The following is a 27,456-nucleotide window of genomic DNA, read 5'->3' as shown; positions in this document are numbered from 1 at the left end:
CACACGCACTCCCACACCACAACCCCACCACATACCACCTCCACATTATCAACCACACCTCCCACACCACAACCACCCCACCCACTACCACAACCACAACCACCCCACTCCACAACCTCAACCACCCCCACCACACCACAACAATCCACCCCCTCACACAACCACTCCCACACCACAACCACATCCTCCCCACTCCTCTTCCACACCACACCTCTCTCTACCCCACGACCATCAGACACAACCCCCCTACACCTCAACCACTCCTCCCCACTCCCATCCTCCTCCTCACCACTTCCTCTTCCTCCCCACTCCTCTCTCTTCCTCCCTCTCCTCTTTCTCTTCCTCCCCTCTTCCTCTTCTCCCTCTCCTCTCTCTTCCCTTCCCTTCCTCTTCCTCTCTCCTCTCCTCTTCTCCCGTCACTCTCTCTTCTCTTCCTCCCTCATCCACCTATTCTCTTCCTCCCCTCTCCTCTTCGCTCCCCTCTCCTCTTCCTCTTCCTCTTCCTCCCTCCCTCTCCTCTCCTCTTCCTCCCTCTCTCTTCCTCCCTCTCCAATTCTCTTCCTCCCCTCTCCTCTTCCTCTTCCTCCCTCTCCTCTTCCTCTTCTCCCCTCACCTCTTCCTCCTCTTCCTCTCCTCCCTCTCCTCTTCTCCCCTCTCCTCTTCCTCTTCCTCCCTCATCTCCTCTTCCTCTCCTCATCTCCTCTTCCTCTTCCTCCATCTTCCTCTTCCTCTTCCTCCTCTCCTCTTCCTCCCCTCTCCTCTTCCTCTTCCTCTTCCTCCCTCTCCTCTCCCTCTCCTCTTCCCCCTCTCCTCTTCCTCTTCCTCCCCTCTCCTCTTCCTCTTCTCCCTCTTCTCTTCCTCTTCCTCCCCTCTCCTCTTCCTCCCATCTCCTCTTCCTCTTCCTCCTCCCTCTCCTCTTCCTCTTCCTCCCATCTCTCTTCCTCTTCCTCCCCTCTCCTCTTTCTCTTCCTCCCCTCTCCTCTTCCTCCCCTCTCCTCTTCCTCTTCTCCCTCTCCTCTTCTCCCTCTCCTCTTCCTCTTCCTCTCCTCTTCCTCTTCCTCCCCTCTCCTCTTCCTCCCCTCTCCTCTTCCTCCCCTCTCCTCTTCCTCCCCTCGTCCTCTTCCTCTTCCTCCCCTCTTCCTCCCCATCCGCTTCCTCTTCCTCCCCTCTCCGCTTCCTCTTCCTCCCTCTCCTCTTCCTCTTTCCTCCCTCTCCTCTTCCTTCCCCTCTCCTCTTCCTCCCCTCTCCTCTTCCTCCCCTCTCCTCTGCCTCTTCCTCCCCTCTCCCTTCCTTCCCCTCGTCTCTCTTCTTCCTCTCCCCTCTTCCGCTTCCTCTTCCTCCCCTCTCCGCTTCTCTTCCTCCCCTCTCCGCTTCCTCTTCCTCCCCTCTTCCGCTTCCTCTTCTCCCCTCTCCGCTTCCTCTTCCTCCCCTCTTCCTCTTCCTCCCTCCTCTTCCTCTTCCTTCCCCTCTCCGCTTACTCTTCCTCCCCTCTTCCTCTTCCTCTTCCTCCCTCCTCTTCCTCTTCCTCCCACTACTCCGTCTTCTCTTCCTCCCCTCGCCTCTTCCTCTTCCTCCCTCGCCTCTTCCTCTTCCTCCCTCGCCTCTTCCTCTTCCTCCCTCTTCCTCTTCCTCTTCCTCCCTCGCCTCTTCCTCCCCTCTCCTCTTCCTCTTCCTCTTCCTCCCCTCTCCTCTTTCCTCCCTCTCCTCTTCCTCCCCTCTCCTCTTCCTCCCCTCTCCTCTTCCTCCCCTCTCCTCTTCCTCCCCTCTCCCTCTTCCTCCCCTCTCCCTCTTCCTCCCCTCTCCCTCCCTCTTTCTCCCCTCTCCTCTTCCTCTTCCTCCCCTCTCCTCTTCCTCCCCTCTCCTCTTCCTCTTCCTCCCCTCTCCTCTTCCTCTTCCTCCCCTCTCCTCTTCCTCCCCTCTCCTCTTCCTCCCCTCTCCTCTTCCTCCCCTCTCCTCTTCTTCTTCCTCCCCTCTCCTCTTCTTCTTCCTCCCCTCTTCTTCTTCCTCCCCTCTCCTCTTCTTCTTCCTCCCCTCTCCTCTTCTCTTCCTCCCCTCTCCTCTCTTCTTCCTCCCCTCATCCTCCTCTTCTTCCTCCCCTCTCCTCTTCCTTCCCTCTCCTCTTCCTCTTCCTCCCTCTCCTCTCCCTCTCCTCTTCCCCCCTCTCCTCTTTCTCTTCCTCCCCTCTCCTCTTCCTCTTCCTCCCTCTCCTCTTCCTCTTCCTCCCCTCTCCTCTTCCTCCCTTCTCCTCTTCCTCCCCTCTCCTCTTCCTCTTCCTCCCCTCTCCTCTTCCTCTTCCTCCATCTCCTCTTCCTCTTCCTCCCCTCTCCTCTTCCTCTTCCTCCATCTCCTCTTCCTCTTCCTCCCCTCTCCTCTTCCTCCCCTCTCCTCTTCCTCTTCCTCTTCCTCCCCTCTCCTCTCCCTCTCCTCTTCCCCCCTCTCCTCTTCCTCTTCCTCCCATCTCCTCCTCTTCTTCCTCCCCTCTCCTCTTCCCCCCTCTCCTCTTCCTCTTCCTCCCATCTCCTCCTCTTCTTCCTCCCCTCTCCTCTTCCTCCCCTCTCCTCTTCCTCTTCCTCCCCTCTCCTCTTCTCTTCCTCCCCTCTCCTCTCCTCTTCCTCTTCCTTCCCTCTCCTCTTCCTCTTCCTCCCCTCTCCTCTTTCTCTTCCTCCCCTCTCCTCTTCCTCTTCCTCCCTCTCCTCTTCCTCTTCCTCCCCTCTCCTCTTCCTCCCCTCTCCTCTTCCTCTTCCTCCCCTCTCCTCTTCCTCCCCTCTCCTCTTCCTCTTCCTCCCCTCTCCTCTTCCTCTTCCTCCCCTCTCCTCTTCTCTTCCTCCCCTCTTCTCTTCCTCCCCTCTCCTCTTCCTCCCTCCCCTCTCCTCTTCCTCCCCTCTCCTCTCCTCTTCCTCCCCTCTCCTCTCCTCTTCCTCCCCTCTCCTCTCCTCTTCCTCCCCTCTCCTCTCCTCTTCCTCCCCTCTCCTCTCCTCTTCCTCTCCTCTCCTCTTCCTCTCCTCTCCTCTTCCTCTCCTCTCCTCTTCCTCCCCTCTCCTCTTCCTCCCCTCTCCTCTTCCTCCCCTCTCCTCTTCCTCTTCCTCCCCTCTTCCTCTTCCTCTTCCTCCCCTCTCCTCTTCCTCCCCTCTCCTCTTCCTCTTCCTCTTCCTCCCCTCTCCTCTCCCTCTCCTCTTCCCCCCTCTCCTCTTCCTCTTCCTCCCATCTCCTCCTCTTCTTCCTCCCCTCTCCTCTTCCCCCCTCTCCTCTTCCTCTTCTCCCATCTCCTCCTCTTCTTCCTCCCCTCTCCTCTTCCTCCCCTCTCCTCTTCCTCTTCCTCCCCTCTCCTCTTCCTCTTCCTCCCCTCTCCTCTCCTCTTCCTCTTCCTCCCCTCTCCTCTTCCTCTTCCTCCCCTCTCCTCTTCCTCTTCCTCCCCTCTCCTCTTTCTCTTCCTCCCCTCTCCTCTTCCTCTTCCTCCCCTCTCCTCTTCCTCTTCCTCCCCTCTCCTCTTCCTCCCCTCTCCTCTTCCTCTTCCTCCCCTCTCCTCTTCCTCCCCTCTCCTCTTCCTCTTCCTCCCCTCTCCTCTTCCTCTTCCTCCCCTCTCCTCTTCTCTTCCTCCCCTCTTCTCTTCCTCCCCTCTCCTCTTCCTCCCCTCTCCTCTCCTCTTCCTCCCCCTCTCCTCTCCTCTTCCTCCCCTCTCCTCTCCTCTTCCTCCCCTCTCCTCTCCTCTTCCTCCCCTCTCCTCTCCTCTTCCTCTCCTCTCCTCTCCTCTCCTCTCCTCTTCCTCTCCTCTCCTCTTCCTCCCCTCTCCTCTTCCTCCCCTCTCCTCTTCCTCCCCTCTCCTCTTCCTCCCCTCTCCTCTTCCTCCCCTCTCCTCTTCCTCTCCTCTCCTCTCCTCTCCTCTTCCTCCCCTCTCCTCTCCTCTTCCCCCCCTCTTCTCTCCTCTTCCTCCCCTCTCCTCTCCTCTTCCTCCCCTCTCCTCTTCTCTTCCTCCCCTCTCCTCTTCTCTTCCTCCCCTCTCCTCTTCCCTTCCTCCCCTCTCCTCTTCTCTTCCTCCCCTCCTCTTCTCTTCCTCCCCTCCTCTTCTCTTCCTCCCCTCTCCTCTTCTCTTCCTCCCCTCTCCTCTTCTCTTCCTCCCCTCTCCTCTTCTCTTCCTCCCCTCTCCTCTTCTCTTCCTCCCCTCTCCTCTTCTCTTCCTCCCCTCTCCTCTTCCTCCCCTCTCCTCTCCCCTTCCTCCCCTCTCCTCTTCCTCCCCTCTCCTCTCCTCTTCCTCCCCTCTCCTCTCCTCTTCCTCCCCTCTCCTCTTCTCTTCCTCCCCTCTCCTCTTCTCTTCCTCTTCTCTTCCTCCCCTCTCCTCTCCTCTTCCTCCCCTCATCCTCTTCTCTTTCTCTTCTCTTCCTCCCCTCTCCTCTTCTCTTCCTCCCCTCTCCTCTTCTCTTCCTCCCCTCTCCTCTTCTCTTCCTCCCCTCTCCTCTTCTCTTCCTCCCCTCTCCTCTTCTCTTCCTCCCCTCTCCTCTTCTCTTCCTCCCCTCTCCTCTTCTCTTCCTCCCCTCTCCTCTTCTCTTCCTCCCCTCTCCTCTTCTCTTCCTCCCCTCTCCTCTTCTCTTCCTCCCCTCTCCTCTTCCCTTCTCTCCCGTAGAGACTGAAGGGATGCATCCTGATAAATAGTGAACAGTGCAAAAAGCTCAAATGGCAGAATTTGCCTTCAGCCAATGCAGTAACCAGCTCTAGGCAAGGCCAAAAATGTTAAATCCAAGCTTAGACTTTTTGGTGAGGCTGGAGACTTCAAGTACAAACTTCAATGAAGATATCAAGAGACATAATTCAATGAGTGAATTTAATCATACTACTGTGTAATATGTAATTTTTTGGTTTTGTTTATAACCATTTTTTGGAAATTAGAAATTTCTGAGAAAAAGGGTTGGTGGATGACATTTATTCATGAAGCATTTTCAGTCATTCGATGTCGTAAGCTTAAAAAGGGCTTACATTTTTTTAAACTTTTTGTTAATTTCAAAAATTAACTAATTCCCAAAGTACAAAAATAACAACTTGCATATGTTAATACAACTTTGTATCATAAAAGTGAAAATGAAGGTAAGGACTTGAATGAAAAATAATGTTTTTACTTTTATTTTAAAATATATTCAGGGCTATTCTCTTCAACCATATGGCTAAAGATCATTCTTTCAACGTCGGCCTTCCAGATAACATTGTGTACTGCAATGAATTTCTGGATTTGGTGCAGAAAAAAATAGATAAGTATGAATGTTTTAAATTTGACTGAGTAGACTTGTAAATGCAAAGATGGATCACCATTGCACAGTGTAATGGGATACAGAAATGCAGGTTTAGTTCCACATTGCTGAGTTTCTGATCTTAATTGCACTGTAGGGGGATGGAAAATCACATTGCTATCTTTATCGACTGCTCTCGCTTACCTTATGTTCATGCAGCTTCCCAGACCCAACACTCATAGCTGAAGAGATTCAAGATAGAAGGGCACAGCTCCCAACATGACCCTTTACATGCAATTTCTAGAGATTTTTATGATTGACAGTAAGACATTAATCACGTATGCCAGGACGTGATGTTTATAAGCGCCTCTCTCAGGTCGATGATGCACAAATATTGGCCCAAGAAACCACTACTGGGACTTTGATTACAAATATGAATTCATTTGTTTTTTGATTTAAAAATATCAAAATAGCATGAAGCATGAACTTTTTGTGAAGTAATTTCTGGCCGGAAAAGCAATATATATGATTATATAGATGAGCGAAGGGATTTTTTGTTCATGGAATTTTTATTTGTTAAAGCAGCCATATGCTTATTCACTGTCTAGGACCAGATTGTTCCCACTCCCTGGCATACTCCTCACCTTCCCTAAGGAATACGAGTTTATTTTGTCTTTTTACTCCCAATGTGTAAGCTCCGTTTAGGTCTGGGCCCCTGGGCCTCCCTGCATTCCCTCTACACATACTCAGCGATTGGAATGCATTCTCATTTTGTCCCCACACACTTTACCAAACAAACCAACTATGTAACCATATGCTCCTACGCTACTGTTCTCCCCAAGCACCCTTTTTCCTCCATGTTATTTACACAGATTTATTATATATGTTAACTCTGGTTTACGAGAAGAACAAATTTATTTCTTTATCTGCCTCTAGTGAGTAAGGAATTGTTACTTATTTTCCAGCAACTGATCAAAAGTCACTTACTTCACTTGTCTCTGAGCACATTTCCACAAGCATGTTGCCAAAGCCATGCAATGGAAATGTGCACCCCTTCCCCTCTTTGCAACAGCAATAACCTCCACTTCACTGTGAACAGCACCATAGGAAATCTGCCAGTGTTAATAAAAACTGAACAATATCTAGTATTTGGCCACAAGTTACCAATATGTGGAATTATTGAGTCTGTCTCCCTCCAGATATCAGAAAAGGTGGTGATCTACAAATTAATCTGTCTGGATATCAATGTATCAGTAAGCAGACTTGCTGGCAGTAGTGCAGCTTGTTGGCTTAACTTTCAAGCCAGTTCATCCAGTCCAAAAATGAACAAGTGTTAGCATAGTTGAAGCTAGTATTGTTGTTAGCAAACCTAAGACCTGATACAATGGTAATCTTTATTTCACTGGATTATATTCTTGTACTATTTTACCTTTTGGTAATATAACTTTTACATTAAATATCTAATAAGGTGCTTCAATAATTTAAACCTTAGAAAATAAAGTCATACTGACACACAGAAAATTGAGGAACTGAAATTCCACATTTTCTTGGGCTCATAAGTGGTGACTTTGAGGTGTACGTTGGATACACCAGAATTATACCCGTTCTAAAATAAATTCCAGTAAAAGTGTCAGCTGGCAGAAGATGTACTGGTCCCCAAAGTGATGCTTGTATGCAAATGAGGGCAATAGTTGCTTTTCCTAAAATTCCAGCATTTACACCAGAATTGCAACGGTTTTAAATTAAGCCTATAGAAAAGAGGGATAAGTTACCTGCATGTTTTGTCAAACCAGGAAGTGGTTGAGTTCACAGGCTGCAAATGTCCGCAAACTTTGAAACGTCAGCTTTGACTGAAACAATTAGAAAAATCTCTTCTCCGCTATGCTGCTAAGAAAGGATTCTGCAAGTTGCCTTTCAGCAGTTTTAGGAGGAAATTTTTTTTCTTCCCAGCTTTCTGTCGTGAAACCCTTCCCATGGGGTTCACAATGGGGATAAATAGAGGCAGAATGGGAGCAGCGGTAAGAGGAAATGACAGAGACACAAAGAAAAAGCTACACAACACGAGAAAATCAAACCAGTCACCCTTCCAGCAGAGTCTACAGACCACGCTGTTCCCTTGATGGTGTCTCTCAGAAGAGGTCTGCTTAAGGAAGCATAAATATAACTGTGTCTCCCATTGTAAACTGATCTCCAAACATCCCCTAAAACACAAAGAAACAATGAACAAACTTACTTTGGAACACTGGATTTGATATTTTATAAAGTGGTTTTACTGTGCACACATATATTTACAAACAGCATGGGCTCTAAATTGGGCCGCTTACCTTCTGTTGTGTCGGTGCCATGCGGACTCCTAAGGACCCCAAATGGTGTCCGGAATGTGCACGCACACTTCTAGCTTGACGTGCGCCAGACGCCATATTGGTAAAGGCGCACACGCAGATAACGAACGCTGGCAGCATGTGAAGTAGGGAGAATATGCGGTAGATCAGTGTGCAACGCTGATTTAAAGGGACAGATGCAATTTTGGGACTTAACGTTCCAGCCAGCGCATTGTCTTAACCTCGCACAGCTGAACAGGCCTTAAACAGTATGGAGGGCCCCCCACACCAGCGCCATTTAAAGGCATCATGCAGGAATTACAGGTTAGTTGCTGGATTATTGCTTCTGGCTGCTGATGCATTTGTACCTGTTTTGGGGGGGTCTCCTGTACTTGAATACTAGGACAACGGGACATCGCCTAAAAATTGGAGCCAGGACTTGCAGGAGTGAAGTTAGGAAACACTCCCACACGCAAAGGGTGGTGGAAGTTTGGAATGCTGTTTCGCAAACAGCAGTCGATGCTAGCTCAATTGTTAATTTTAAATCTGAGATTGATAAATTTTGGTATTAAGGGATATGGGGCTACGGCGGGTATATGGAGTTAGGTCGCAGATCAACCACAATCTCATTGAATGGCGGAAAAGGCTCGAGAGGCTAAATGGCCTACTTCGGTTCCAATCTTCCTATGTTTCTATAATAAGGTTTCAGTGCTCCTCAGGGAGTGGGCTGGCTAGCTGACAGGCAACAGCAAGGGCACTGGTGGAGTGGCAGGGGTGGGACAGGAATGTTGTCTTCCTGAGAGAGCCATGATGTGGAGATGCCGGTGATGGACTGGGGTTGACAAATGTAAGGAATCTTACAACACCAGGTTATAGTCCAACTATAATCCCACGCTCACCTGACGAAGGAGAAAGCCTCCGAAAGCTTGTGATTTTCAAATAAAACAGTTGGACTATAACCTGGTGTTGTAAGATTCCTTACATTCCTGAGAGAGGACAGCAGGTTCATGTTCCATGGAGCCACTGCCACTTGCTGCCTCCTGTTATGTGCCATCATCTTCTGCAGGAAAGCGGGACATGTGTTGGTGAGTGTCCTGCAAGATGTTTGGGTGATGTGGCAGTCATGGTTGAATAGCTGCCGGTATGTGACCTGTGAGTTGTGGGTGTGCGGCTTGCAACAGTGGTAATATGTGAGGGTGAGAGGAAGCATCTGATTGGAAGAGTTGAGTACTGATCGAAAGAGTTTGTTGATAGGTGGGAGATGGGGGTGTTGTGTATGGAGCAGTGGATGTGGCTAGTGGTGCAGTTGGTAGGAGGTGCCATTTGACAGTTGACCTCACTCATCTTGAGCACTCGTGTCAAAGCACTGAACTTCTTCCTGCACTGCATCCATGTCCGTGGTGCTATGCGCCTATCATTGACTTCATCCCCTACTGCCTCCCACTGCCTCGGAAGCTTATGTTTGGAGGGCTTCTTAGCCCCCTGCGGATATAGGATGCCCCTCTTTCCGTCCATCTCTTGCACCAAGGCCTCTAGTGCATCATCAGAGAACTTTGGTGCACACTCTCTCGCAGGCCCAGTACAAACTCAGATCAGCAGATTCGTAGGGTCTGGCATGCAGATTGAAGAAAGGGAGATTTAGTAGTGCGCAACCTTTATTCAATGCTTTAAGATAACTCAACAGTTTGTAAACATAGGGACGGGTCCTACATCTGTATTTTACGTGTGCAATGTCTGATCTCCGTTCACACTCCATATGGACCTGTATCTTATATTTTGCAAATATCAGAGACCCACAAAGGTTGCGCAGACTAGTTGTTGCTCATTAAAAATTCCAGAGGTCCCATCATCACCATGCTGCACAGATTTATTTACCAATTGATTTCAACCACTTCCTGCAGCCACACTGCACCTCCCCTTTAAGAGGTGCAGGCTGCCTTTAACTGGTGCGAGCCTCTCATGCTATCTGGGCCCCCTGCTGGTGAGCAGCCACTCAACAGTGCAGGTTGGGCTGGCTGGACAAATCAGCAGGCCGCATGAATGTTATCCAGTATAACCCCCCCCCCCCCCCACATTTGTTTTTACCACTGTTCCTACCCCTAATACCTCTCTGCGCTGTTCTTAAATCTATCCTGGTGCTGTGCTGAGGTGTTACCTAAGGGGTAAGGATGCCAGTGGGACTCGGTTCTGTTGTGGTATTCTAAGCTTGGTATCTTGGGACCGAGGTGGCGCTCCTCTCAGAGCTTGTGAGTCCCAGGAGGACTGTTCAGGCGCGTGAGCAGTCTGGTCCTGTATCCAGCCACCATCACGAGCAAGCAGCTAATGGGGCTGGCTGGCTGGAAAAGTAACGTGAGCTTTCATCAAGAGAGAGGACAGCATCATGAAAGCATATTGCTCCATGAAAGCATAATGCCCCTTGTGCTGCATCCTGGATCTGATTGTCCACTGATCAGTGGGAGGATGGGCCTGATGACATCAGTTAGATCCTGAAGACCCAGAGAGATGGCACCACAGATATTTTGCCATCGTTCTCTCCAGATGTTCCCCCAAGGCCTGAATGCCAATGGTCAAAATATCCATGTTGGATGCACTGATTGGTCTCAAAGCCGATTTGTCGGATGGACAGATGTAGATGTCCCTGGTGTCACTACTTACTCCAGGTAGCAGTGCATTATGTCAAATTCTTCTTGGATATTGGTATTGTGAATGGCCCTGCCATCTGTGTCTGGTCCTCCAATATGATTCTCAGTGCCTTCATATGAATGTGATGCTCATCCAGCACTTTTTGTCTTAAAGCAGGACCCCAGAGGTCTGTGTATGCAGCTCTGGAGTTAGCTGCTGACTTCTCTGAAGCCTCCACTTCCCACTTTTGGATCCCACTTTCACCTCTGACACCTTCCACACCCTTGTGTCTCACCCAGTGAAAAATCTTCATCGGAACTATCTACATTCCCCTTAGCAATTGTTCCTGTGGGAAAGTTCATATCACACTTGGATATGGTATTGAATCAACATAAATGGAACATTAAATAGTGATGACCACTTTGTCTATGGCTATTTTTATCTTGACCTCAATTCAATTATACAGTCACAGAGACATAATTGCTAACTACCTGCAATAAGAATTTTAAGTTTTTAGATGATTTCATAATTGATTACAGCTATTTGTGCATTGAACATTTAGATGAGAACATTTCATGTGTTATTGGCAAATGCCTGTTTCTGCAGTTTACAGTGTTTATATTGTGAGAAAACATTCCGTGACAAAAATACACTCAAAGATCACATGAGAAAAAAACAGCATCGCAGAATCAATGCCAAAAATCAGGAGTATGACAAATTTTATACCATCAACTATCTGGTAAGATTTGTATGTCGTTTTACAGTCCATAAAACGATGTAAGGATAGAACTTATTGTTGGTGAGATTAGCGAACGCACATTTAACATGCTCAATGACATTCCACTGTCCACTATTTAGCCCTGGCATTATCCTGTTTATTTGAAATGAGTTAATATCTCAATTAAAATAATAGAAAAATTCAAACATTATGTCCGTCAGCTATGTTCACCAACAGTAATTTCAACGCTATACTCTGTTTTGAAGTGGTGACCAAACCCAAGGAACTAATTTGATTCAGTATTACTCTGAGGAGGTTGATTGTACAACTACTATCATGGAACATTTAAAACTGATTAAATTAAATTGCTAGAAAAGCCTGCAGTGGTATTGAGATCTGCCTCGTCAGATGTTCAGGATTAATGTCTTGCTGAATGTCACTCAGGCTGATGATATGTTTGTTAGAGGATGGTTTTTATTTATGATTAGATGTTTTATCTATTCCTCAAAATCAATAAGGTTCTTGAAAATGCACGATTAAGCATTCATAGATTTATTAAGTACATGCTAAGTACTTAAGCAGACACTTAAAAAAAAATAGAATTTACAACCACACCTGATGGTTCGGGACTCAAATGCATTACAGTTCTGAGCTCAGTATTCAGGTTAATCGAACTCTTGGAATCCAAATCCTCATTTCAATTTGTCACTTTTATATTTTTCTTCTACTCCTACTATGTGACAATTCTCACAATTCGACATTACATGGTTATACCAAAATTTTAAATACCTAATTGGAGCCTATACCTTATCTTACTCAGTCAATAAGCTAAGTTCCTCACTAACGAGTCCTCTTTCCGTTGGGCTAATGAGTAGAATTCCCTGTTTCGTTATCTTACCACAAATCTTTCTCTTGTCACATATAATTGCTGTTCCACAAAGTGAAACTACTAATTATAAGTCTGTCTTTGATTCTGCATCATTCAGCACTGGTTTTATTCTAAACTTTAATTAAAAAGGATAATGTTTTACCCAGATATTTTCCTTTTACAGGACTAACTGTTGTCCTTGCACCCATAACATTGAAACCTCTTTGAAATCTAGGAATGAGTATGCGATGGCATGTCTCCAAGTAATTTCTCTCATTAAGCAGGTGGTTAGTTCATATTAAACCTGCCGGTGCTATGATGGTCAGTCTCTGTTCAAAAGTTCAGTGGTCAGCATCTTAGAATTTCTGTGCACTTGTAACTATTTCAAGATATTACAATTTAAGAATCATTTAGCACTGTGACTTTAACCCATACAACCAACTCAGTAAAATTCTAAAGGCATGGTCTGTTAATCAAATAACAAGAACACGTTTGATTTCTCTTTACTGCTGTTAACTATTGTTAAATTCTAATTTTAGGAGCTTGGGAAGAGCTGGGAGGAAGTTCAGTCTGAAGATGACAGAGAAATGATAGATGAGCAAGACGAGTAAGTGGCTTTATGGTTTCAAACTACTGTTATTGTCACACTGAAAGCTTTCTGTGGATAGATTATTTGCAAATGGAATAAAGAAACTGGGAGGCTATCACAAAGCAGTAATGCAGTCTTGTGATTCAAATGATGTCATACACCACGAGAATAACAAACTAGCAGTTTATACTTTCCATCTGAAGCCTTACTTCAGCTATTTATTTTCCATATTATTAAGAGCACTTTTTAATTCAATCAGTATGGAAATTAGTAACTGATGTTCAGATCCATCCTTAAGGAGAAAGAGAAGAAGTGAACTAGTTACAGATTCCTTTGTGACTTTTAACTCTCGTCTCTCTTTCATCAGCCAATAGAGGAGCAGTAATAGACGATGTAAGCTTGTTTTCCCTCTCTCCAAGGTGGATTCTTACATACGGCATGCCATGGCAGGGCACAGAATTCACCCAAGTTCTTACACTTGGAGTTGATGGAATGTCGATCAGTCCTGACAGTTAAATTTGTTGTATTTATTAGCTACCTCAGATAAGTTGGATTTGTTTTGCAGATTTCATTTCTTTTTCCATCTTTCTCATCCTGCAGAGCCTTTTTGTATTCCTGCAAAAAGAAAAATTTGAGTCACACTAATGTGCTGCCATCTTCAGTTTTCCTGACATTTATAAACTTTTTAAACCTTCCCACTTGTGTCCCAGAAAATAATATAACCATAATAATTCATAGCAGTTTCATAGTGATTCATAAGTCAATAAACGGTGCACTCCAAAAGTGCCAGTTTACTGTAAATAATCAGTTTAATTCAGTTACGATGTAGAAATTGTCAGTACAGCACATACAGCTGGTTCTCGAGAGTTTATATTTGTATACTTTTTTTTATTACTGGCAAAGCAATGTTTATAATTTTGGTAAAATTCTTAATTCAAAAAACATTGCAGGATTGTGAAGTTTTGTGGCAATCAAAGGCAACTGTAATGAGGGAAAGATGATGTTAGAATTTTGTCCTATTGGTTGGCAGTACAAAAATATTTGGAGAAATTGTAGTGGGCCTGTCAGATTTCCATTGCTGAATACCTGCTCCAAGAACCCTGGCTCAGCGAGCTGTGATAAACTTTGTATTTGAGTGTGTGTGTGTGCAAGGAATGTGCAATAAAATTTTAATAAACACCCCAGCAGTTCTAATGTTCCTGGTAAAAACATGAGAGTTTGGCTTAAGTATGAGCAGCTTTTGTGGTTGTGCTTTAGTCATCGGGGGGTTTGACAGCCTAGCAACATTCCCTCCACTGTGGAAGTGAGAGGACCCTGGCATGGAGTAGGCCATCCAATGCACTGTTTTTCATGGCTTCAGAATACCAATGGTTCCAGGAGCAAGAAAATGGGTTTTCTCTGCAGCCTGGCACACGGAATTACAATAACCAATCACTCGACAAAAAGAGGCTTTGAGAGGTCAGGAAATGAGCCACTTGACACAGAGCACTCAGCCTCTGTCCTGCTCTTGTAGCCACAGCGTTGATATAGCTGATCCAGTTTGGCTTCTGGTCAGTGGTGACCTGCAAGATGTTGACGATGGGGGATTCAGCGATGGTGATGCTGTTGAAAGTCAAAGGGAGATGGCTCGGCTTTCTCTTGTTTGAGATGTTCATTACCCAGTACTTCTGTGGCACGAATGTTACCTGCTAATTGTCAGCCCACGCCTGGATGTTATCCAGGGCCTGCTGCAGGATCGTATGGATTGCTTCATTATTGAAGGAGTTGGGAATTGAGCTTAACATCATATAATCACCAGGGAATAACCCCACTCCTGACCATAAGACATAGCAAAGATAATTAATGAAGCAGCTGAATGTAGTTAGGCTAAGGACACTTCCCTGAGGAACTCCTGCTATGATGTCCTGGGGCTACGCTGACTGGCCTCTGATAATTATAATCATCTTTTGTGTAAAGTATGACTCCAGCCATTGGAGGGTTTTCCCTTTGACCACCCCACCCCCCATTGACCGAAGTGTTACTAGGGTTCATTGGTGCTCTACCCAGTTAAATTCTACCATGATGTCAAGGACAGTTCTTCTCGCCTTCCCTCTGACATTCAGCTCTTGCATCTCTGCATTAAGGCCATGATAAGGTCTGGAGCTGAACGGTTCTGGTGGAACCTGAACAAAGTATCAGTGAGCAGGTTACTGGTGAGTAGTGTCGCCTGATGACGCTGTTGATATTTCCCCCTGTCACTTTATTAATAATTGGGCTGATAGGGTGGTAATTGGCCAGGTTAGATTCGTCTTGTTTTTTGTCGGTAGGATATACCTGGGCAATCTTCCACACTGTCAGGTAGATGACAGTCTTATAGCTGTACTGGAACAGCTTGATTGAGGGAGTGGCGCTACAGCTGGGGGATATTTTCAGGCTTCGCTGTATCTAGTGCACTTAGCCACTTCTTAATGTTACATGGAATGAACCAAATTGGCTCGACATTGGCATCTACGAGGGATGAGACCTCGGGGGATGCCAAGTAGAACCATCCACTTGGCACTTTTGCTGAAGACACTTGCAAACACTTCAGCCTTGTCTCTTGCACTCACGTGTTAGGCTCCAACATGGTTGTGGATGGCGATGTTCATGCGACCTCCCATTCCTGTTAATCGTCAGGTTGTCCACCACGATTCTCAACTGAATGTGGCACAGCTGCAGGGTTTTGCTCTGATCCATTGCTTGAGGAACTGTTTAGCTTTGTCTATACCCTGCTGCTTTTGGTGTTCATTATGCAGCTGGATGTGTGGTAGCTTCACTAGATTGAAACCTCATTCGAAGGTATGCCTGGCACTCCTACACAGCATTGAACCAGAGTTGGTCTCCCAGCTTGATGGGAACAAGAGGAGGCCATTTAGTCCCTCGAGCCTGTTCCATCAATTAGATCATGGCTAATTTGTACCTCAACTCCATTTATCCACCTTTGATCCATATCCCTTAAGATTTTTACCTAATAAAAATCTGTCAATCTCAGTCTTGAAAACGTTAATTGACCCAGCATCCGCGGCTTTTTCCTGGAGTGAGTTCTAGATTTCCACTACCTTTGTGTGAAAAAGTGCTTACTGATTTCACACCTAAATGGCCCAGCTCCAATTTTATTATGCTCTCTTGTTCTGGATTCTCCTCCCAGAGGAAATAGTTTCTATGTTTCTATCCTATCAAATCCCTTCATTATTTTAAACACCTCGATTAGATCACCCCGCAACCTTCTCACTCAAGGGAATACATAGGAACAGGACTAGGCCACTTAGCCCCTCAAGCCTGTTCCACCATTCATTGAGATCATGGTTGATTTGTATCCTAACTCCATTTACCCGCTTTGGCTCCATATCCCTTAATACAATTGGCTAGCAAAAATCTATCGATCTCAGATTTTAAATTATTAATTGAGCTAGTATCTACTGCTTTTTATGGGAGAGTTCCACACTTCTACCACCCTTTTTGTGAGGAAGTATTTCCTAACTTCTCTCCTGAACGGCCTGGCTCTGATTTTAAGGTTATGTCCCCTTGTCCTAGACTCTCCCACCAGCGGATAAAGTTTCTCTCTACCTTATCAATTCCTTTCAAAATCCTAAAAACCTCAATCAAATCACCCAAGTTTATGCAAGCCAAGTTTATACAACCTGTCCAAATATTTTAACCCTTTTTAAGTCCTTGTATAATTCTGGTGATTCTACATTGTACCCCTTTCAAGGCCAATATTTCCTTCCTGAGGTTTGGTGCCCAAAACTGAATGCAGTACTCCAAGGCTCTGCACAATTGAAGCATCACTTTCTCATTTGAATTCTAACTCCCTTGAGATAAAAGCCAACATTCCATTAGCTTTTTTGATTACTTTTTGTACCAGCGCATTAGCTTTTAATGATTTATGTACATTAGACACCTAAATCTCTTTGCTTCTCCGCAGGTCCTAGTCGCTCACTTCGAAGAAAATACTCCGATTTGTCTTTCTCAGATCCAAAGTAGATGACATCACACTTCCCCACATTGAACTCCATCTACCATAGTTTTGCAAACTCATTTAATGTATCTGCCCATTTGTAACATCCTTCTTCCATCCACACAACTTGCTTAATGTCATTTGCAAATTTTGATATAGAACATTCTATTCCTTCATCAAAGCCATTAATATATATGGTGAAACGCTGAAACCCCAGTACAGATCCCTGGGGAACGCCACTTGTCACATTACAACTGAGTGGCTTGCTGGGCCACTTTAGTGGGCATTAAGAGTCACCATGTTTGGAATTGAAGTCACTTGCAGGCCAGATTGGGTAGGGGCAACAGGCTCCCTTCTCCAAAGAATGTTATTGAACCAGTTGAGTTTTAACCGACAATCCAGAAGCTTTGATGGCTACTGGTGCTGGCGCACAAATTATCAGATTTATTAAATTCAATTTCGCAATTTGCTGTGGGATTTGAATTCATTACCTCTAGATTGCTTGTCCAGTATCATGACCACTCGACTACTTGTCGGCCATTATATTGTTGGGAGGTACCAAGTAGATACAAGGATGAAGATTAGAGGGAAGAGTCAACAATGAGCTGAGGCTGGCTTAAGAGAAGCATTGGTGGAGAACTGGGATCTGGTTTCTTGGCCACAGTTGGTGTGTAGTGTGGGAAGAAAATAATATTCTTTTTGAAAGGGAGGTTTAGATGGGTGCATGAAAAGAAACCTTTGTCTTGACCTGTTTTTTGTAAGGAAGTCATATTTCTCATTCAGCGGCTCACAAAATATGTCATAAGATGCCTGCTTCTCAGTGAGGCTGAAATATGATACCCAATAAAAGGCTATAAAAATGTCAACGGCTGTTTATTCTAGCTATGTGCTTGTCGGCAACAAAGTTGTTCAATTTCTGGATAATGAAATTAAGCCAATCACAAGTTTGTTGATTTGTTTTGAAGCCAAATTGGCAACCAGGTTATTATAGTTAAAATATTGCAAAATCTCTTTCAGGCTGGTCTCCATAAGCTTTGGCACAATCAGCAGTGAGATTACTGATTTGCAGTTTCTTTAATCTCCTCTTGTATTATTTATCTGTGGTCTTGATTCTTGTTTCACCCAAAAATGAAAGACATGAAAATAGATTTGTGTTGTTCAAAAGTAAAAATAGATTATTGGCAAGCATTTCACCATTAACTGGACAACACAAACAGGATAAATTAATGTAACTAGTGAATACTTTGTATTGGACCTATTAATTGTAGCCTTTTGTTAGCACTAACAGAAGCAGCATTGTGCTGCCTTTAGTCTATACATGTACATTGTCTTCTTTTGTAGCTTAATTTTTACGTTCTATTTACAGTGATTGGTCTGATTGGCAAGGTCATCCAATTTGTGCTGTTTGTCTCTTCTGTGAGAAAGCAAAAGATACAACTGAAAAGCTGCAACTTCACATGAAGGTAAAACTCAGTAAAAGAAACGCACAAAATGTATAATTTATGCAATAAGCAGTCACCAAATAAAATAGTTTAAAGAAATACATGCCTCATATTCATATTTAATTGAAAGCACTACAATAACCCACAGGATTTTGTTACATTTCCCCAGTGACATTATCTAATCGTTAGCAACAGTTAAGAATCTGTATTTTTCAAATCACTTTAACATATTTGGGGCATAAGAGCTATATAAATGTGCCTTCATGGTTTCATCTAACCACAGTTCAATTTATGTTGTGAAAATGGGCTGCTGTATTTCTTTTAAAAAAAACACTTTTTCAACTTTCATTATTATTACCTTGAGTGAGTTGATTTAGAGGAAGCATTTGTGTATCTCCGCTGGTTAACTGGTCACTTTTATTGTACATATAAATTGATAGTTTTTGACTTTTTTATTTGTCTCTTTTTCTCCTCTGCCACACACCGTCTCTGACCAGGAGGGTGCCAAGAACTTGCTCCTAGGCCACACAATCTAACGTACGTCACTAAAAGTGACATTGGAATGGCCGATAAGGGGGCATTCTTTTCCAAGATCCCACCCAAAATCGTATGGGATCATGGTAGAGAATTATGGAAAATTCGGACGGTGAGACCCTCGACTGCCTCACCAGCCCAAACAGAAGTTCCTTACCCCCGCCAGGACCGCCACTGACTACTTCTTCCCCGCCCAACATATGCAAAGGGAGGTAGGGCCCAGATCCCTGTCAGATTTCGCTTCCATCTGCCCCACTTGTTTCCGCTTCCTGGGGCTGCCGTTTGGAAGGTGGTAGTAGACCTTGGGTATAGGCCCCGAGTTCTCCTAATGGAGGGAGAGAACTTCATAGCAACCTCCCCTTCCTATGTTGGGGCCAGCACTTACTGCTGAAGGCCTCAGTCAGCACAAGACCTTCAGTGCTTGTTTCTGATCTTTGGGGCGTTTCTGCCACTTTAAGGTCCCCCGCTGGATTTTCTGGTGCTGCAGCAGCATCTCCGCTGCTATACCACCAGAGTTTCCTTGGTTGCAGTGGCAGGCTCCCTCTTGATGGCAGGAATCCCACCGGGAGCGCACCATGCATATGGAATGAACCCTGATCCAGGAAAATGGGTCAGAGATAGATGGATACTGACGGGTGGGTGGAAGTCCTGCCCTGCTGGAGTCCTTTCCTCCTGCCTCCCCCCGTCCCCCACCCTCCAATCGAAACAAACAATTGGAACCTTACAAAGGAAAAGAAGAAATAATAGGCATGTGCAGACCCCACCCTGCATCCTCACTCTCCTGTCCTGCTGGCCCAGGACCACCCTTAGAGCATCTAGTGCTGTACCCTACAGTTGTGAAACTGAATGACATATCTACAGAAAAATGTAAGGCAACTAAGAAAACTGGAGAAAAGTAATAAAAAGAAAATGAATGAAAAGGGAGTAAAATATGGATGAAGAAAGCTGGTCTGAGTTGCCCGAGGGCACGTCCATCACCGTGGACAGAAAGCGCTGCTTCTTCGACGTGGGCTCCAACAAGTACGGCGTGTTCATGTGAGTGAGTGAGGTGAAGCCCTCTTACAGGAACTCCATCACCATCCCCTATAAAGCCTGGTCCAAGTTCGGCAGCACCTTCAGCAAGTACGCAGAGGAGATGAAGGAGATCCAGGACAAACATCGGGACAAGAAGGAAAAAGCAGGAACTAAGTGTCACAAAACATATTTGAAAGTTCTTTATCTGAATGCACGTAGCATTCGTAACAAAATGGACGAGTTAACGGCACAAATAACTACGTATGGGTATGATCTTGTGGCCATTACAGAAACATGGCTGCAGGGTGACAACGACTGGGAATTAAATATGCCAGGGTATTTAACAATCAGGAAGGACAGGCAGGAGGGAAGGGGAAGTGGGGTGGCTATGTTAATAAAGGAAGGAAGCACTGTAATACAGAGAAATGATATTGGGACAAAGGATCAGGATAATGAAACAGTTTGGGTAGAGATAAGGAATAATAAGGGGAAAAAAAACACTAGTGGGCGTAGTATATAGGCCTCCTAATAGTTGCAACTCTGCTGGAAGAAGTATTAATCAGGAAATAGTCGGGGCATGTAATAAGGGAACAGCTATAATTATGGGGGATTTTAACTATCATATTAACTGGACAAATCAAATTGGGCAGGGCAGCCTTGAGGAAGAGTTTATTGAGTGTATTAGGGATGGATTTCTTGAGCAGTATGTAACTGATCCTACAAGGGGGCAAGCAACCTTGGACCTGGTCCTGTGTAATGAGCCAGGATTAATTAATAATGTCCTAGTTAAGGATCCCCTTGGAATGAGTGACCATAACATGGTTACATTCCATATCCAATTAGAGGGTGAGAAGGTTGGTTCTCAAACAAGCGTACTGAGCTTGAATAAAGGAGACTATGATGGTATGAGGGCGGAATTGATTAAAGTGGACTGGGAAAATAGATTAAGGGGTAAGACGGTACATGAGCAGTGGTGTTCATTTAAGGAGTTATTTTACAACTTTCAAAACAAATATATTCCACTGAGGAAAAAAGGGTGTAAAAGAAATGACAGCCATCCATGGCTAAGTAAAGAAATTAAGGATAGTATCTGACTAAAAACAAGGACATATATGGTAGCCAAACTTAGTGGGAGGATAGAAGATTGGGAAGTCTTCAAAAAACAGCAAAAAGTAACTAAAGGATTGATTAAGAAAGGGAAGATAGATTATGAAAATAAATTAGCAAAAAATATAAAAACAAATAGCAAGAGTTTCTATAGTTATATGAAAAGAAAAAGGGTGGTTAAGGCAAACGTAGGTCCTTTTGAGATTGAGACCGGGAAATTAATGGTGGGAAACATGGAAATGGCAAAAATGCTGAACAAATATTTTGTTTCAGTCTTTACGGTAGAGGACACCAAGAATATCCCAACACTGGACAAACAGGGGGCTCTGGGGGGGGGGGGGGGAGGAGTTAAATACGATTAAAATCACTAAGGAATTGGTACTTAGTAAATTAATGGGACTCAAGGCGGACAAATCCCCTGGACCTGATGGCTTACATTCTAGGGTCTTGAGGGAAGTGGCAGTGGGGATTGTGGATGCTTTGGTAATAATTTTCCAAAATTCTCTGGACTCGGCAAAGGTCCCGGCAGATTGGAAAACTGCTAATGTAACACCCTTATTTAAAAAGGGTAGTAGACAGAAGGCTGGAAATTATAGACCAGTTAGCCTAACATCTGCGGTGGGTAAAATTTTGGAGTCTATTATTAAGGAGACAGTAGCAGAACATTTGGACAAACATAATTTAATAAGACAAAGTCAGCATGGCTTTACGAAGGGGAAGTCATGTCTGACAAATTTGCTTGAGTTCTTTGAGGACAAAATGTACAGGGTGGATAAAGGGGAACCAGTGGACGTAGTCTATTTAGACTTCCAGAAGGCATTTGACAAGATGCCACATAAAAGATTATTGCTCAAGATAAAGAATCACTGGATTGGGGGTAATATTCTGGCATGGGTGGAGGATTGGTTATCTAACAGGAAGCAGAGAGTTGGGATAAATGGTTCATTCTCGGACTGGCAACCTGTAGCCAGTGGTGTTCCGCAGGGGTCGGTGCTGGGTCCCCAACTCTTTACGATCTATATTAACGATTTGGAGGAGGGGACCAAGTGCAACATATTGAAGTTTGCAGATGATACAAAGATGGGAGGGAAAGTAGAGAGTGAGGAGGACATAAAAAACCTGCAGGGGGATATAGACAGGCTGGGTGAGTGGGCGGAGATTTGGCAGATGAAATACAATATTGGAAAATGTGAGGTTATGCACTTTGGCAGGAAAAATCAGAGAGCAAGTTATTTTCTTGATGGCAAGTGACTGGAAAGTACTGCAGTACAAAGGGATCTGGGGGTACTAGTGCATGAAAATCAAAAAGTTAGTATGCAGGTGCAGCAGGTGATCAAGAAGGCCAACGGAATGTTGGCTTTTATTGCTAGGGGGATAGAATATAAAAACAGGGAGGTATTGCTGCAGTTATATAAGGTATTGGTGAGACCGCACCTGGAATACTGCATACAGTTTTGGTCTCCATACTTAAGAAAAGACATACTTGCTCTCGAGGCAGTACAAAGAAGGTTCACTCGGTTAATCCCGGGGATGAGGGGGCGGACATATGAGGAGAGGTTGAGTAGATTGGGACTCTACTCATTGGAGTTCAGAAGAATGAGAGGCGATCTTATTGAAACATATAAGATTGTGAAGGGGCTTGATCGGGTGGATGCGGTGAGGATGTTCCCAAGGTTGGGTGAAACTAGAACTAGGGGGCATAATCTTAGAATAAGGGGCTGCTCCTTCAAAACTGAGATGAGGGGAAACTTCTTCACTCAGAGGGTGGTGGGTCTGTGGAATTTGCTGCCCCAGGAAGCTGTGGAAGCTACATCATTGAATAAATTCAAAGCAGAAATAGACAGTTTCCTAGAAGTGAAGGGAATTAGGGGTTACGGGGAGCGGGCAGGAAATTGGACATGAATTTAGATTTGAGGTTAGGATCAGATCAGCCATGATCTTATTGGCATAATGGCAGAGCAGGCTCGAAGGGCCGATTGGCCTACTCCTGCTCCTATTTCTTATGTTCTCATGTAGTAATTGATAGTTTGTTTAACATGTTGTGAATTAGTTAACATCACTTAAATGTTGTCCCTACTGTGAATTTTGAATTAATTTCAATATATCACTATTGTCATTCAATATTTAAGAATATTTTATGAATAATAATTTTAAAAATAATTTTAATATTGATGCTGTGAAGATATTAAAATGAGCTATTTGACTGGGAGGAGGGGAAGAGAGAAGAGAACTAGTAGTATTGTGGGTTATATAGTTATTTTATCACTCAGTCCTAGGTTTAAGTCCAGCTGAGACTTTTGGGATGAAAGTTTGTCTTCACTGTAAGGATGCACTTATAAACCAATTACCACTGCACATGAAACCACATCATAAAATCTGTCCGTAAATTAGCACTAAATTTGGAGTTTCATTCAGCAAGGTCCCAGACATTACATTTTAAATTTTATCGAAAGTGTCAGTAACTAGATTTGCTGTCAGTAATATTGCTTGTTGGCATAACTGTCAAACCATTTCACCTACAGTGCAAATAAATCCATGTGAAAACATGGTTAAAGCTATAACTGTTGCCAGTGAACCTTGTGGTTTATATTTTTCCACAACCTTTATTATTAGTCATTTTTTTTTCATAATGAATACCTTTACAAAGTAATTTAAGGATGAATGGCTGCTGGGAGAAATAGAAATATTGCATCAATGCAGGAGAAGGTGAACTTCCAAGATTGCGTTTAAGGAATATTGTTGGGCAGAGTAGTGGCAGTTTTACCCTGCATTAATGTAGAAAAGTGACAGAAAAATATTGCATTACCTATTAGTCGCACTGTTTAGGTTTTGAAATGCAATGGTAAAGAATCATTCTTTACTTTGTTAGTTTAGAAATTTACTTGAATTAAGATACTAGGAATTTTGTGCAGCATTATTGTAGAGAATTTTCAGAGTGGTTTCAATGAACTGGTAATATTTTAGTTACTAACATGCATAGCATATTAATTGAGTTTCTAACAAAACAACAGTTAAATTAATGATTTGTTCCACATCGTTTATGATCCTGAAATAGAAGACTTAAAATGTAATTGTTTTTGGATAAGTCTTACATTTTAAAATTTACTTCACCGTTCCTCCTCCCCTTTGTAGACTTGCTATTATCCAAAGCTTTGGGTTTAAGAAATCAGAACAAAGTAAAAATTTGCACTTAAGTTAAAATCTAACTTTTGAACCCCATAACCGAAATAAGTGTTTTTTGATTGGTTGTTGTAAAAGACATACTGTCTGTTCTGTTTTGTAGGAGGCTCATTGTTTTGACCTTCTGAAATTGAAGTCTGAAATGGGTATGTGCATTTTTTAAAATCCATTATATTTACATACAGTATTCGCAATTTCATCATGGTGATATTTTTTGCTGTTGATTTACTGGTATTGGGGTTGCACGTGGTGCAACTTGGACATAAGTTTGCACCCACAATCTCCCCACATGTGCTATGCATAGATGTTAAGTGGACATTACGTTGTTCCCTATAGTGAAGGAGGGAAGGACAAGTTGCCCACTGTGCTGTCACTTGTTTTCTCGCGGTCAGCCATAGAGCAGCAGATCTCAGTGCATCCTCTTGGCTGACGAAGGTATGTGACACTGGGAGATTTCCAGATGGAAAAATAGAGGGATAAATTTAAAAAAATTGCACAAGATAAATATACTGTTGATGAAATTCACATAATTCCATAGATTCCTAATACAGGTATTTAAAGCTGGCGTGCATTTTATGTTTTTGTATGATAGTAGTATGACTATCATATAAATAGGTCCAATTTTCCCCTTGCCCTGTTTTGGAAGAGTCCTGCATGGCATATGTTTGAAAAATACTAAATACATTGCTGGATCAAAACTGCCAACTTGAGTGAGGATTTTCCTCCACATGACATCTACGTTGCCTGTTCAGTTTAAACTCCTGCTGTGAAGGAAACCAATCCAATATTATATATGCCAACCTCACTCAAATATACTGACAAACCCCATTGTCTCAAACCAATATGATAGCTCCGATTTTAACTCAGAGTAGGAATCAGACAGGTGGGGCCGAGGCGGGCAGCAAACCATCTTGACATCAGCATCATGAGGCCCGGGAGATTCTAACTCCCTGGCCTCATCTGCATAGCCCCTAAGCCGGTGGGAAGCAGCAGCTGTCCGGCGGGCTGGAGCACAATGTCAGGAGGCTGCTTCCAGGGACCGAAGGAACAGTCCTTGGCACTCGGGTAAGTATCAGGGAGGGGGATTTGAGAGAGCCCGGGGCAGGGGAGGCCTAAACTTCCCTTGTGAGCCTTGCTTCTCCTGGCCCAAGGGCATCTTCTGGTTCCAACTCCTTCCCGGTAGGTTGGCCTGGCGGGAAAGACAGAACCGCTTCCTCGCTTAGGCCCATAGTTGAAGTAGCAGTTGGGTCCCAATGATGTCATTGGAGCTCAACCTGCATATTTAAAGGGCCTCACCTGTTTCCGGTGGATGACCTTCTCGCCTGTCAGAAAACCAGGTTAAAATCATAGACTGCGGACTGATTTAGGACATGGGCAGGTGATTCCCAAGGGCAGTTTTAACTGCTTGGTTTCCGCCAGGCGGGCAGGGTTAAAATCACGCTTTGTATGTAAGAAACACAATTCTGTTAACTACTTTTCTGGTAGCCCTTGTCCTAACCCACTTTCCTTTATGGCTTAAATTTAACTTTGTAGCAACATCATTTTATAAATCAACACGAAAATCCCTTTTAGGCCAAATTAGTAAAAATCTCGAAACCTGCCACAGTCCAATAAAGTCCCAAGTTCAACCCTTGATCTTTGCTGAGTTAACTGTTTCAGCATAGATACTAGTAGGGGAGATACAGTTGGCCTCAGCAGATCTGGGTTACTATGGGGGGAGAAAAAATTGCCTGTGTTCCAGCTCCTGACCGCTATCTAGTGACACCTGTTGAAAGTGTGTTTTGAGTGAGGATAAGATTGGGCTCAGGTATGATGCTCCCACAGTCAATATCACCTGTAACTTCGGTGAATGTTGGGCCAGACTTTGTTGTACACATAACAGTGAGGCTAACAACGCTCACTGTTATTTATGTGATGTGGAGATGCCGGTGATGGACTGGGGTTGACAATTGTAAACAATTTTACAACACCAAGTTATGGTCCAACAAATTTATTTTAAATTCCACAAGCTCTCGGAGGCTTCCTCCTTCCTCAGGTGAACGGTGTGGAAATGAAATTTTCGAATCCTTCGCATTTGAAAATCACAGAACAATGCCTGGTGATTCCTGCCCGTTGCCAAGGCAATCACAGTGAGCAGACAGAAAGGTGTCACCTAAAAGGCCACCGAATATACAAACCCCCCAAAAAAAAGAGCGAGAGAGAGAAGGAAGACAGTCATTGACCCGTTATATTAAAAGCAGATAACATTTGTTCGCTGGTGGGGTTACGTGTAGTGTGACATGAACCCAAGATCCCGGTTGAGGCCATCCCCACACCTCCACTACTCGCCTTTAAACAGCCACCCAACCTCAAACAAACCATCGTTCGCAGCAAATTACCCAGCTTTCAGGAGAACAGCGTCCACGACACCACACAACCCTGCCACGGTAACCTCTGCAAGACATGCCAGATCATCGACACAGATACCACCATCACACGAGAGGACACCACCCACCAGGTGCACGGTTCATACTCCTGTGACTCGGCCAACGTTGTCTACCTCATACGTTGCAGGAAAGGATGCCCCAGAGCATGGTACATTGGCGAGACCATGCAGACGCTGCGACAACGGATGAACAGACACCGCGCAACAATCGCCAAACAGGAGGGTTCTCTCCCTGTTGGGGAACACTTCAGCAGTCATGGACATTCAGCCACCGACCTTCGGGTAAGCATACTCCAAGGCGGCCTTCGAGACACACGACAACGCAAAATCATCGAGCAGAAATTGATAGCCAAGTTCCGCACCCATGAGGACGGCCTCAACCGGGATCTTGGGTTCATGTCACACTACACGTAACCCCACCAGCGAACAAATGTTATCTGTTTTTAATATAACGGGTCATTGACTGTCTTCCTTCTCTTTTTTTGGGGGGGTTTGTATATTCGGTGGCCTTTTAGGTGACACCTTTCTGTCTGCTCACTGTGATTGCCTTGGCAACGGGCAGTAATCACCAGGCATTGTTCTGTGATTTTCAAATGCGAAGGATTCGAAAATTTCATTTCCACACCGTTCACCTGAGGAAGGAGGAAGCCTCCGAAAGCTTGTGGAATTTAAAATAAATTTGTTGGACTATAACTTGGTGTTGTAAAATTGTTTACAGTTATTTATGTGCAAATCGAACAGCAACTTGTGGCGACTGTACATGCGCAGTTAAATGCAGAAATCCGGAAGTTGCTGTTCGAGATGCGAAGCTCCTCCAAAGGTTCCGCGAAAACGGCATCTCGCTGTCTGACTCATCATTGAAATGTATTGAACGGCGTGAAGTTCCTGTACTTACCTGATAGATAAGGACTAAACTCGCCAAAAAAAAACTCCAGTGGCTGGAGTCATACCTAGCACAAAGGAAGATGGTAGTGGTTGTTGGAGGCCAATCATCTCAGCCCCAGGACATTGCTGCAGGAGTTCCTCAGGGCAGTGTCCAAGGCCCAACCATCTTCAGCGGCTTCATCAATGACCTTTCCTCCATCATAAGGTCAGAAATGGGGATGTTCGCTGATGATTGCACAGTGTTCAGTTGCATTCGCAACCCCTCAAATAATGAAGCAGTCCAAGTCGGCATGCAGCAAGACCTGGACAACATCTCGGCTTGGGCTCATGAATGGCAAGTAACAGACAGGCATTTCTGTGGCCACAAACGTGACTCCAGGATGATAAGTTGCTTCCCTGGTGCTAGGGTAAAGGATGTTGCGGAGCGGCTGCAGGACGTTCTGGAGGGGGAGGGTGAACAGCCAGTAGTCGTGGACCATATCGGTACCAACGACGTAGGTTTAAAAAAAAAGGGATGAGGTCCTGCAAGGTGAATTTAAGGAGTTAGGAGATAAATTAA

At 44.6% G+C, this 27,456-nt stretch overlaps 1 protein-coding gene across 1 annotated transcript in view; it reads left to right on the top strand.

The window, feature by feature from the left end:
- The window catches only part of znf277 (zinc finger protein 277), a 72,984-nt gene that overhangs the window by 34,071 nt on the left and 11,457 nt on the right, over positions 1–27,456 (top strand). The window contains exons 6-10 of the mRNA XM_067999571.1: positions 5,131–5,241; positions 10,766–10,898; positions 12,285–12,352; positions 17,677–17,773; positions 23,691–23,733. Coding sequence (XP_067855672.1) covers positions 5,131–5,241; positions 10,766–10,898; positions 12,285–12,352; positions 17,677–17,773; positions 23,691–23,733 — 452 coding nt within the window. The remainder of the gene's footprint in view (positions 1–5,130; positions 5,242–10,765; positions 10,899–12,284; positions 12,353–17,676; positions 17,774–23,690; positions 23,734–27,456) is intronic.

Source organism: Heptranchias perlo, chromosome 18 (genome assembly GCF_035084215.1).
Source record: "Heptranchias perlo isolate sHepPer1 chromosome 18, sHepPer1.hap1, whole genome shotgun sequence".
Classification (NCBI taxonomy): Eukaryota; Metazoa; Chordata; class Chondrichthyes; order Hexanchiformes; family Hexanchidae; genus Heptranchias; species Heptranchias perlo.
Note: the sequence above shows the minus strand (reverse complement) of the source record. Positions and strands in the feature narration are given on the sequence as shown.